The sequence below is a fragment of the Dermochelys coriacea genome, chromosome 15 (assembly GCF_009764565.3).
Source record: "Dermochelys coriacea isolate rDerCor1 chromosome 15, rDerCor1.pri.v4, whole genome shotgun sequence".
NCBI lineage: Eukaryota > Metazoa > Chordata > Testudines > Dermochelyidae > Dermochelys > Dermochelys coriacea.
In genome coordinates, this window is record NC_050082.1 from 13,663,135 (window position 1) to 13,676,871 (window position 13,737).

Genomic DNA, 13,737 nt, shown 5'->3' on the forward strand with positions numbered 1-13,737 from the left:
CTCTTTGAACAGTGGATCCCCAACCCTGTGGGTTGAGGATGCTGAGAAGTAGCTGTAGGTGAGAAAACTGCCTTAGACAAAAAGCTTGGAGCTTGCTAAGTTTACTTGAAATCTCTCAGAAGCTTGTTATACTTTTGTTTTCGTTGTAACCATTTTCTGTTTCTATTCTCTCTGCTTGGTATCTCTTCAATCTGTGTTCTCTAGCAATAGACTTATCCTTGTTTTACTATAAACTCCCCTGGAGGCTGTCATGTTAAAGCCAGGCATCCATCCTCAGCGGAGCCAGCTGGCTGGGGGGTGTTCCGGGTCTTTGGAGACCGCAGGGTTGGTAACTCCAGTGCGTGGACCGTGTCAGGGGCGGGATACCGCAGAGAAATGCTCATCCAGGTGGTTCGGGAAGGGGCCCGTCTGGTCCAACGTCCTGTGGCTGACAGTGGCTGGCACCAGAGGTTTCAGAGGAAGGGATGATCTTGGAATAATCTGCCCCTATCCCCCCATCCTGCCAAAACAGGTCTTGGGAAGAGTTCCCTGCAAGGCCAGGCAAGACTGGCAGTGGCCTGAGAAGTTTGCTGGCCGGGCTAACAGACCGGAGCAGCAGGGAGCTGACACACAGCTTAGCAGCAGCAAATCTCTCTCTCACTGAGGCAGAGGGGTAACATGACGACCCACAATTCTGGACGCCTGCAGAAACCATCACAGTCCTCAGGTTTCAGAGGAGCAGCCGTGTTAGTCTGTATCCGCAAAGAGAAAAGGAGGACTTGTGGCACCTTAGAGACTAAAATTTATTTGAGCATAAGCTTTCGTGAGCTACAGCTCACTTCATCGGATGCACAGTCCCTTGATTGAACAGCAAGCCTGATTCACAGACTGCAGCCAGAACACATTGTGCCTGCTGCTGCTGCCCTCTGGAGGCAGACAGCGGCATGGCAGAAGCGTTATTTGGTACTCAAATTGACTGATGGAAGAAATGAAGCAGCTGGGTGACACTATTAGACACTGGATGATTCCCCGCAGTTACTGAGCACAACTGGGTGGGAGTGTGTGGGGGTGTGTGTGCGCGCTGGTTTTGGAATTGCCCCTGCAAATTATTTTTGAGACAGAGAAAATAGTGCAGGGATGCGGATGCTTGAGAGAGAAATTAATTTCATAGCAGGTGGCTTCAAATGGGTCAGTGAAATGGGTGCAGCATAATCCAGATACTCTGCAGCTGTAAATCAGCATAGCTGTGACGGTTTACACTAGCTGAGAATCTGGCCCATCACACCAAGTTTTAAATTTGGAGGACAATCTGTAACCCTTGAAATGGTTCCACCTAGATAAAGCACATTTGTGAATTCTGCATTGTTCGGCCCCTACGATGTAAATGAAACGGGAAAGGGAAATTGAAAGCAGTAGTCGTCTGTGTTCACTGGACACACTAGTGTAAACGTGATTAGCGAGAACTGTCCTTTGGAGGATGCTTTCAGATCCAGTTTAACTGCTAGGCACCTTTCCCCCTTATCCTTACCCATAAATTATAACGTCTATTTATCAATTTCCAGGACATGCTTGATCGTTTCCTTGTCACTCCCTCACAAATAAAAGAAGAATGCTCTGAAGGATAGAATGTATCACCAGGAATACAAGACAAAGCTGCACAAACGTGGTTTTTCCATTGATAGTCTCAGGTTGGACAGGGCTAGGTTTCAGTCTGCTGCAAGGATTGCATTCTCTGGATGGATCCTGGAAAGCAAACCCCAGAGCAGCGACCAACGTACAGGAATGAAGAAAGTCAAGATCCAGGGGACAAAATTGACATCTGCTGAACTGTATCCACACAAGGTGAGAAAAGCAAAGTCTGTCATTGGGCCCCTCCGATCAGAGACCTAGAATGTCAATAAAATGGAACAAAGCTTTACACACACAGCAACACACTAGACAGAGCGTCTCTCATTCAAGGACACCCCAAAGGACTTCACAGAAGTGGGGGAGGGACATACAGGACCATGTTAAAGTGACAGAAACCTAATGAAACAATTAATAAAAATGCATCTTAAATTGAAGGTTTAAGAAGAAACCTGCTTTCTGAATTCAAGAGACTGTATGATATACTTCAGAATCAAATGGGCAGCTTTTCATGATGGTTTATACTAGATTTTCAAGGTGTAATTCACTAGCTCCTTAGGGAATCTATTGTGCCAGTGTAATTCTGAGCTCTGCATTGGAAAAGCAGGGCTGGCGCTCTCCCAAGGGTAACAGGAGAGAATGGCAGCCTCCTTAAATACTCCCCAAATGTCTCCCACTTATTTTGATCATTCTAAAGGGGAAGCCCCATTAAAAAAAAAAAAAAAAAAAAAAAAAAAAAAAAAAAAGGAATTCAGGGCATCATAGACAAAGGCCACAGAATAGAAAGTATCCCATGTGTCCAGATATCTAAGGCTAGGGAGTCCCAGAGAAATAGTACGGAAGTACGGGGTCTACTGTCCAGGTGAACATTGCTGGATAGGGACAGATCTGCATCGCTATCTTCCTATACTGCACTATTGGGCTCAGTCCCTGGTGGGGGCTCCTGTTTCTCTGTGGGCTCAGCTCTTCGCAGCCATGTAACACCCTTCCTCTTCGTTCCCGAGCTCTGGACCTTTGCTGTGTCCCAGCAGGAGGTGCTGGAGCTCTCTTTCCCCTGCGCTGTTCCTCACTGGATGGGAATGCCCCTGCCCTTGGGGCTTCCACTGCCTTTCCTGAGCCTCCAGTCATAGGACTGGGTTTTGGCCAGTCCTGAAACACCCCATTCACACCACCCTAGACAGGTGGGGTGCCCCAACACCTCATGCCTCCCGCTCTGCCTCCAAAGCAGCTTCTAACCCTTTACAATCAGTGCATAGCAATGCAAAGCACAAAGGGAAACCGAGGCAGATAGGAATGTATTACCGAAACTCCCACGCCTGCCTCGGACAAAACGGAAGCTTAGGGAGGAAGAGCCAGGCTTCCCGACTCCACAGAGCCCCGCACAGCTCAACCATTCAAGTTGTGCTGAAGCTATGCAGTTAGAGCCCCAGCTATGTAAACCCTCATTGAACTTCACCCAAACAGATTCCAGTCTAAAGACAGCACAAGAGTGGGAATGAACATCAGGCCCACGTAGCATTCAGCTTCCAGTCAGAAGCTCGGGCTACCCGATCCCAGCTTGGCCTCCCCACGGGGTTCTCCAGATTTTGGCAGGCTACTGAAGTGGGCATCAGGCCCTGCAAATGCAGGGGAAGTGTTTTCATTTCCCAGTTTTTATTAAATTACAAAAAGCAAAAAAATCAGAAAAAACAAAAACAAAAGGGCTGCAGGCTAAGGGAAGGCAGGGGATACTCAACATGTGGGAGTTAAGGAAGCTTTCCACCCCCTGCAGCAATTGGGTAGCCTTGGCTGCTGGGACCCAGCTCTCTGCCCATCCCGCTCCCTCACTGCACAAAGGAAGTGGACGGGGCCACACTGAAGGGCTGGGTTCAGAAAGGAAGTAAAAGGTGGCACCATCCGTACAGAGCCCTCTCCTGATCTTGCCAGCCCTTCAGAATGGGCCCCCCGTGCTTCCCGTGTGAAAAATTCCTTAAAAGCTAAAATTTGGGTGAAAAACATCTGTAAAACCTAAATAGTGTTTTTTTCAAAAGCTGAGAGGTTGGGGGGGGGGGGGGAGAAGAAGAAATCAGTAAACACAGATAAAGGGCCTTAGGTGGGTGGAACTAGGGCCCTCCCCATCAGCCAAATGAGTCACTCCCTGCCAGTGGCACACCGAACACTAAGCAACTGGCAAGCAGAAGAGAGGGAAGACCAGCTAACGGTCCAGTAGCTGCTGCTGAGTAGCCCAAAGACCTGATCCTACATGAACAGACTCGCTGAGGTACAGGGAGAAGGGTATGGAATGGACTGCGAGGTTAGCTGATGGATTCAAGAGTTATGCAGTAGGTGCCCACTTTATCCAGATATCATGCAAAAGCTTTACATATTAATGTCTTCATATTTACTAAGCTCATGCAGGTAGGTCTGGGCAAACATCTGTTAACATGTCTAGTTTTATCTTCGGAAGTGTAGATCCAAGTGACATTTCAAATACCATTTGGCCAACAGATGACGACAATTGGGGGGGGTCTAAAAACTGTTTTAGTTAAATTAAAAACCTAATTAACTTTCAGTGCAATCTCTTTACTGAACACACTGTGGAAGGACTGCAAACAGTTTGTTTGCAGCACCTCTGAGAGAGCTGACCATTCTCATGCAGAGATGGCAACCTATATTACACTGGGCACTGGCTCTATGAATTCTATGCCTCACCTCCTGCCCTAATGCATTGTGAGTAAGTAATCGTGGCAGGATCAGGCATGTAACTGACTCAATGACTTGCTTTAACCCACAGACTGTAAAGGAACAGTGTTTTACCAAGCCAGGTCAGCAACAATGGGCAGGGCTTTTGCCTCAATTGGGTTAGTTGAGGGACAGAAACGAGGTCCTTTTGCCAAAGAAATGGTATCAGTGGAATTTATTGTGATCGTTAACAGTATATCAATACTTATTCAAGGGGACTTCTAGGGAGCTACATGTCATGTGTAAGTTAAGCATGTGCACAAGACTTTGCAAGATCTGGGTTTAACACTGATTTGACCAGCAGATCTTTTACTGTTCAGAACAGAGCTGATTCAAACGCCACCATAACATTAACAACCCATTTCTCTTACAGAATACCTTTTATTTGGCATTTGGATGAAATGTCTCTCACAGCATCTTGAGGGGGGAAAAAAAAAGATTTAATGCCAACCCCGAAGAAGAAAATAAAACAAACAAAATGTCACATGGACAGAATTATTACAGTATCAAATTTCATTTCTACATGGTATTTCATGGAATATCAAAATCTTTTATACACTGCCACAGTTACATTCAGTCACAAATCAACTACACAGGAGGAGTCTGCAAATGCAGCCTTGGCTGAACATATTTGTCAAGAGAAGGTAAAAAGCTGGGTCTCTCTCTCTCGTCTCCCAGGCATACAAAATCTGGCATTCAGATTACAATATAGCATGGTGATGAAAATGCATCACGTCTCTTCTAGAGCCACCTCCAACACATTCTGCTCTGCAAGGTGCACAATACTGGGTGGGGGAGGGGGAAGGACATCTTACGTTGTACCTCAGCAGCTGATTGATCCAGAATATTAATAAGGGAAGCAGATCTTTGTTGTTTAATTCATCTATCCAATATTGTATCCGGAGTGGAATAAATGTCAGAATCCAAATGCATGGGGCTGCTACTGATTCATCTTCACTATCTTCGCAAGCTGTAATTTAAGGGTCTAGCCTCCAATCTTGCATAAGGGCTTTAGAGGGAAATTTTATATAAAACAAAAAAGTTGGATAACTTTTCTTTCCTCCACCTACTTAATGGGAAAGCAGATTTTCTAGAGGGGAAAGACAAGCTATGCTTTGTACAGAAAAAATTAGTGCTTTGAAACTGAGATCCCCCACTAAAGGGAAGAATTTAGTGTGCACGCAGAAATTCGTTTATTTAATAAACCCCCCCCTTACAGCTTTGGGTGGCGAAGGAGAGCAGTTTCAAGTTCATGAAGCTGATTTTTCCAAATGAAGACTGACAAAGCTAAGAGTGCAATAGTGCAATCCTTCCGCAGGAAAGCTCCCCTTGAACCGGGACTTCAACGAGAAGACTGGCCCTTGCTCAGGCACATGATTAGGCCTTGAGAAATAATGTTAAATTCGTTTCACACTTCGGTTCCATCGCGCCATCATGAGAGGACGAAAGTCTAATTTTGAACCTCAAACTAGTCCAAGACTGAACATTATGCAAACAAACTAACAACTCTTGCCACACCTATATGGCCATAGTTTTAACCTCTGGTATAGAATTAAAACCATTTAGCTTTCTGAAATTACAATCTGCTATTAACCCACCCAGTAGAACACTCAACGCTGCAGTGAGAATACGTGTGCATGCAGGGTTGGTAACATTGATACAAGTGGATATCTAAACAGTTCTTGGAGGAACAGCAAAAACCTTAACAATATAGCACCACATTTTGTTGTGGGGGAGGGAGATCTGAGGCAGAGTATTTTGTACTAAGCCAAAATGGAGCACGTTAGCCAGCCCTAAATGGGACTGTCTTGGAACCTTGCAAAACTAACTGCAATGAACAATATTCCAATTGGAGGGAAGTGCACATTTTTCACTCACTTGCACTGCCAGGAATGACGAAGTAACAGGAATCTTTTCAACCCGCTCCCTCATGCTTGGAGAAAGGTTAACAATACACCACTATTATTTAACAACAGCAACCAGAAGAGTGTGGTGATAAGGAACCAATGCATAACATAAATGTGAATTCCAAAGAAATCATTAATTCACTGGCATTAAGAGGAAGGGGTTCCTAGGCTGAGCACGAGTCTCTTTTGAATGGGTGTTCATAACAGGAGCTTCAAAGCAGCCATCTTTCCACTGGCTGGGAAGTTCTGATAAGGAGTCAACTGCTTTCATAGAAACTAACTCTTCCCCAGTTGGTCCTGAAGTCTTGGTAGAAATGACATTGTCAGCGACAAAGGATCTTACCCAAGATGGAGCATTATATATGAAAAATGCTACAGTGATATAGTAAAAGGGAAATATGACCATTTTATTGCCAAATTAGATGCTCATGGAGAGGTAAACAAGATCTGTACTGAGTGAGCTGCTCTGTCAATGGCACAGTTTTCCCGTTTACTGTTAATCTTAACAAAAACAGGGAAAAGCTGTAGCCTTTACTCCACCACTGAAGTGGGAATAGATCAGAAGCTAAGAAAAATATTACACTCAGACAGCGGCAGAAAAAAGTCTGTATTTGGAATAATTACAACCATGAGCCATCACAAAATTGAGTTGCAACAAAGCTTATTTTCATATAAATTTACCACTGAGAAACACGTGAAAGTAAAAACTGACTGAGGTCAGATTCACGCAGTCTTGTGAGACATGTGAGGTAAGGTATCTGTTCACCTCAGCCAGGAAACAATTAGAAGAGACAAAAACAAGCCTAAAGGCCTTTCATTATTGCGCTAGGAAACTATACAGAATGAATATTCCACCTGGCTTTAAAGGAACGATAAGAAAGTTTGCCATTGGCCACTGCTAACAAAATCATTTCTGGAACAGTTCAGAGTAGAGACTTTGTATCCTAGCTACGTGAACTATGATACTCTGTCCTATCACATCGTGTAGCCAGCTTTATAGAAGTGTTAACTTTGCAGCCTGGGAGACAAACTCATATCCCAGAGCTTAGCTTCACCTAGTTTGATGCAGCACAAAGAGTACCATCTACAGCATGTATTTATTAATCGCCACCCAGAGACACGCACACACTCATACATATAAAACTAAAGAAAAATCAGTACATACAATGTATAAAACGTATGAATGTGCTCCAAAAGGGCACATAACCCGCTTTATTTTCATACTTCAGAAATAATTGATATAGTCATAAGCTGTATGCATGGCTCTGACTTCTGCTATACCCTCCACATTACTGGACCAGGACTCTTAATTCAGAGGAGGAACTGGCAATGAATCCACTGGGTGGAGAACTGTGCCACTCATTTTAAAACAGATTACAAAAAAGTTAGAAAGTGAATGGTAACAGGCCACGTTTACAAGATTCTCCAAGTGGAGCGGCTTTTCTAACAGTGTTTCCCAATGCTCTCACACCTGCATTAGCAGCGTACGTGAGACCTGTGTTTTACACTCCAAGGGGTTTAAGATTGTTAGCAAGTGCCTGAATTTCAAGACACACTAACTACAAACTGGGTGATGAAAATTAGGTTTTTTGTGCGAACAGGTTGAACTATCAAGCCACTCCCCAAGTATAGTAGGGCAAATAGCAAGATCCCAAATAGAAAGTAGCAGCATTTACAATGGGGGGGGGGGGGAGTCAGCTACGCTGGGAAAGCACGTTGTTGAGTTAGGATCCTTCCATTAATCAATCTTGTACGATTTCTCTGTAACTACCAAAATTAACCAAAACAGCACAATACCCTTCCATGCAGTGCTTTCTTCCTGTCCCTCTAGGCTTGCTACCTTTCATAAGGCAACAGGACAACACTCAAGAGAAGTGTTCAGTACAAATTCCTTATATGACTAACTTGATCTGCTCTGATTATGGGGACTGCTATAGTAAATCAGGGAGAATCAGATGCAAGAAAGATGGGGTAGAAGAGAAAGAAAATCCTGTGTACATTAAAATCCCACTTCATTTTGAGAACACAAACTAAAAAGTATTCAGTATTCATAAAATCCAAGCCAACAGAATCCATCTTTGCCTAATTTGAAAGTTAAGTTTAGTGGGTGATTGACAAGAGCCTCATTTTGTAGTACACAAGTTAGTTTTGCTAATTTAAAATGAAGCTAGATTTAATGGAAAGGGATGATTTAAAGATTTAACACAACGGAACAAATCTCAAATGACTGAAGTATCAGTTAGGGAGTTAATCCCTTCCCCAAAGCACTACCTAACATATACTGTGCCTCTACTAAAGAGATGCCAGTATTATAGACACACTCTTGCTTATGAATCAGAAGTTTACCTCTCAGTACAAGATTTGCAGCTACACAAATAAATAAGTTGTAACTGCAAATCCCAGTTTTGTTTCACTCAATACCCATTTCCATAAAAAGCAGAAGAAATCAAACGTTATGCTGATCCTTTTCATCCTCCAGTTTTTCATGAGTGTAGCACTGAGCAAAGAGACAACAGATAAGGTGGCTGCCCCTTCTCTTTTCTTGTCAGTGTCCACTTCCTGGATCCCACGGTATTCAAATTCAAAACAAGCTTTTTTCTGATGTCGATGTTTTTTCATTTCCGCTCCATGATTAAAAAAAGACAAAAAAAGCTACCCATGCTTTTTCCTCTTTAGAAGAAGTCAAAGAAAATTCTCTGCACCTTCTTTCCCATAGCCAGTGGAAAAAAGTACAGGTTCCACAATCCATATTTACAGGACAAACCATTTAGTGAATGAATGACAGCCAAAAACAAGAGGCACAGTCCTATACTAGAACATTAAAAGCAGGGTGCTCAAAATCAAAGTGGACCTTCCTTCTGAAGTGCACCCCATGGAGTAGTGTTTGCCCGTTCAAATGTGTGCAAACAGTTGCTTGTATTATTTCTGCCAGCAGTAAGCATTTTATTCCTTTATACAATGGTATTAAGAGAACAGTGACTGTGGCAGCTTTCTGCAAGAGTTTCTGCCGGTGTGTTTTCACTGAGGGGCATGTTGGGAGGTACAAGGAAGGTGCTACTATCTGCAGAGTCTTCCAGTCCCACTGAAGAAGGGCCAACTGAGGGAGGATGAGATTCCTCTGTAAGCTGTGGTGATAAATCACTGTTTCCTAGTGATGGTTGACTGCTCTGCACTGTCTGGGAAAGACCACCATCTGCAAGGGAGAAAGGCAAGAAGCATCAGAAAGCTCTGGTCTATCAGTGTGCACTCTGGATGGTTATTCTATGAAGCTGCATTTAAGTTTATTTGATTGTCATATGAGATGCTCCTTGCACCTAGCCCCAGAAAGACCAAACAAGTAACTGGCACATATTGTAGGGGTTAAATCTAGCTAGTCGGTCCAAATAGACAATATTTGGTATAAGCAATAACATGACAGGATTAGTCAACACGTATACTTGGGCGTGCAGCACTTCATGAATGTGCACTTCTTAAAAAAAAGAATATGGGATCAGTTGCTTAAGTCACTTTAGAAATATAAATACCATTACTGTATTACTAACATACCATGCTATTAAAAATGAGAACATTTCAGTCTAATTTACTCTGCTAATTTTTGCTATTCATCCAAGGACATTTGAAACAGACAAGTCAGTTTCATGTTTCTAATCAGTTTTACTTGCAACATTCTCAAGCACCAAAAGTGCTGTAATGCTTTGGTTAAGAATTATTAGAGAGAAATGTTTAAATTTATACTAACTGCTTTAACTGAAGCTAAAACTTTTGTTTTGAAGTTTCATAAAAACTTTAATTGTTAGTTTCTGCTAAACCTAAAATTTGAGTATCACTTAAAATATGAACCCTGAACTCCACCTTGCTCTTCCTTGATGCCAAATACTGGCGTTTATAACTTCAATGGCTCAGAAGTCAGGGTACAGAGACTGTTGGTGCATTTGAGTCTCCCCTACTTAGGAAGTTTTGTTTGGATGTGTTCCTCATTTGTCTCTCATTAACATATGCACACTTCAAGAATTCCAGGATAGCAAGGAGTACACTCAAAAGTTATGGTAACTGCATGTATATGTACAGCTCTCAGAGCATCTAAGTGATTTACATTTTAGTTACCTTTATAAAAATTCAACACCAAAACAAAATAAAAAAAACATTCCTCAAACTTATAATATTATTGTAGACACTTGTCCATTTTTTGTTTTTAAACTTCGAAATACTCTAAGGTGTCCATCATCAAGAGTACTGAAGTGTTAGTGACCAATGGTTTGTTTTATAAAAATTCATGCTTCATCTCAGCTTAGGATGTAATACAACAATTAAATATCAACTTTTAGTTGACCACCTACAACAACTAAAGGACTAAACCTTCAATTAAACAAAAAACACAACCTTCATCAGGCAAAGGCCTGTAATGAATAGGTGAGCTGTGCACAGAAGGTGTGCTCTGTAAAGCATGGAGGAAACAAATTCCAGCATCAAGAACCCTCCCGTTGCGATTGCTCCACCAGCATACACCAAATTTACCTATCGAGATTGATCACTCTCCTGCCTCCAGCTGCTGTAGGTTAGGTTTCCTCCATCATATTTAAGTCATAAAAAACTTTGAAGAGATGAAGTCTAAGAGCTAAAAACAAGTTTGCAGCATTCATACAAATACTGATTTAGAGGTCCAGAGAATTTTAGTATTAAGAAGAGCAAATTATAGAGCATGATTTGTATTAAAACATTTGCCACAAAAAGTGGAAGATTAGATTCTGAAATATATCATTGCTCTTCTATCATAGAATCCCTAAAATAGCTGTATGTTCCAGTTTAGTTTAGATTATCTTCCCTCTAAGCAGAGCAAAAAAGGACTGGAGTGTTCCTCGTAAAGATATTTGTTATCAAGCTCGTAAACTTATCAAAACTCCTGCCCACGTACCTGGAGTAGAACAAAGGATACTGTCTGGATTGATGGAAGCCTCATAGGGAGGAGGCGGGTCATCAGGATGCTGAATATCAGGATATTTGTAAGCTGTATAGGGTGGTGGGGGGTCATGGAAATGAAAGGCCCCACCTTCCCCATCATCTGAAAGATGCAGCGGAGTAAGGCCAGTTCCGAAACCATCTGGACCATAATCAAAACCAGGCATCCTGCGGCCCAGGTTAAAATGGTGCACTGTTTAAACAAATAAAAAGTATGAGAAAATGTGTGGCTTTATCCCATTTCCTTGCCCTCCAGACTAAGGCCCACCTCTGCACCTTCTTCCATTCTGCCCCTTATTCACAGAATCTCTCCCAAAACCTAAATAATTAAGCCATACTTTTGCCTCATTCAAATTCACCCTAAAAACCACACTGCTACTGCCAGGCTAAATGTCAGCCATCCAGAAGCATATATAAATCTTAGCAAATCACCATGAAACATGTATCCTTTCTCTCTCGCCCCCCCTCGTTTGTCCTCATCCTCACCCATGTCATATCTAAATTCTAGACTTTAAAGCTCTTTAAGGTAGGGATCTATTTGTCTATTTGTTCTACAAGGTGCCCAAGCACACCTTTGGGCATGGTACAAATGTTACCACCATTAATATTCCCTCAATGAATGGACAAAAGAGAAGAATGTTGGAACACGTGATAAGGGTACCATGTCAAATGAAGACTTTAGTATACTTGCTCACATGATAATCAGGCACACTAACTAAATGTTCCTACCCAGAAGCCTCCCAATCAGAGAATGAGAAACAAGACTGGTGTCAGTACAAGATCTTTAGAAAGATCAGGCATGCCCCACAGAATTAATTTTTTTTTTTTTTTTTCAAATCATGACAATTAGAGCCAATATGCAGAAGTGTTCCGACACAGCCATTCAACAGGTCAGCTCATAGCCAGACTACCATTTCCACTTGTTCTCTTTACATGGTAGAGACTTGTAATTCTATTACTAAGGGCTTGTCTACACAGGGAATTCATGGGGAAGTTAGTGTGCAATAGCTAGGCTGTGAATGTAAGGCACAAAAGCTATTCCACATCATCATCCCATGTGGACACTTGGATTCCACACTAAAATAGCCTGTGTGCAGTTTAGATTAATCCACTTTGGAAGCATGCTTATATAACTGAGCTAAAACTGCAATGTGGGTGAGGCAATATCTTTTATTGGACCAACTTCTGTGGGTGAGAGCCAAGCTTACATGGAGCTGCTCTTCCGCTGGGAAGTGTATTCAGTGTCACACCTAAATACAAGGTGGAACAGATTGTTTAGTATAAGTAGTTAACACATATTTCAAGGGACCACTTCAGGTGAAGGGGACAGCTATAATCAGCATCTCTATTCAGTCCATGATTTTTAGTACCTAGCAAAGTTATGAATTTAAGCTCCCAGGCTTGTCTGTTGATGAGTGAACGGGGGAGGATCCCAGTGCCCAGGCTCCAGCCCGAGTGCCTACACTCATTTTACGGCCCTGCAGCCTGAGTCCCACAAGCCCACGTCAGCTGACACAGGCCATCTGCGGGTGTTTAATTGCAGTGCAGACATATCCTTTGAGTACATTTCCCAGACCCGAAGGGCTCTGTATAAGTTCAAAAGCTGGTCTCTCTCACCAACAGAAGCAGGTCCAATAAAAGATAATACCTCTCCCACATCTGTCACTCTAATATCCTGGGACCAACACAACTACAATACAACTGGCTAAAACTACAGTTACAGAATACTTACAATTTACTCCAATCAAAGACTCAATGCGCTCTCTGCGTCTCTGGCGCAGCCGGTGGACCATGAAGAGCAGCAGAGATAAGATAAGAAAGGAGGAGATGCAGCTTACTATCAGCCGCATTCCACTTGCCATCGAGTCAAATAAACTGTTGCCATCTGTTAGGTGAATTAAATTAAAAACAAAAAACAAAAAAAACCCATTACTACTTTGACCAAAAGTTATTTTTCTTGACATTTTCTTTCAATACTGGGGAAGTATGAACCTAGAGTGAAGATTAATAACTAGGTTTTAAATTCATCTATATTTCATACATGTAGAAAATTGTATATTAAAAAGTTATTAGGAAATCCATCCATTGTAACGAATCTGGATTCCCTTAACATTTGTTATCCAGCATAGTGGGACCAAGTGCTTAAGACTACAGATGAAAGTTTTGCATGACGTGGAAAGGGGAAAAGCAGAAGTTAGAGAGCATTTCTGATATTCATCTTTGGTTGCACCAGAAAAAGGTCAATCGAACTGTGCTCCAAGAGAGTAAAGGTCAGTCTTAGGGTTAAGGCAAAGGTCTGGGAATTAGGAAATCTGGGTTCTATTCCCAGCTCTACCAAAGCCTTCATGTCTGATCTTAGACAAGTCACAACTTTTTTGAATTTCAATTTATCCATCTGTATGAATGGGAATGTTTTACATATCACCTAGGGGTGATCATCATCATCAGACTCTGCATTTAGATACTGGTAATGCTTTTCATGTGTAACTCTCCAAGTGCTTCAAAAAGATGGGTCAACATCATTATCCCTATTTAAGTAGTGAGGAAA

At 42.3% G+C, this 13,737-nt stretch overlaps 1 protein-coding gene across 6 annotated transcripts in view; it reads right to left on the reverse strand.

The window, feature by feature from the left end:
- Positions 1-4,687: 4,687 nt before the first annotated feature.
- Positions 4,688-13,737, reverse strand: part of DGCR2 (DiGeorge syndrome critical region gene 2) — a 77,959-nt gene continuing 68,909 nt past the window's right edge. For all 6 annotated transcript variants that reach the window (XM_043497855.1, XM_043497854.1, XM_038373428.2 and 3 more), the window contains 3 exons: positions 12,922-13,074; positions 11,146-11,382; positions 4,688-9,426 (listed from right to left, as the gene is read on the reverse strand). In XM_043497855.1, the coding sequence (XP_043353790.1) occupies positions 9,185-9,426; positions 11,146-11,382; positions 12,922-13,074 (632 nt within the window). In that variant the 3' untranslated portion in view covers positions 4,688-9,184. The remainder of the gene's footprint in view (positions 9,427-11,145; positions 11,383-12,921; positions 13,075-13,737) is intronic.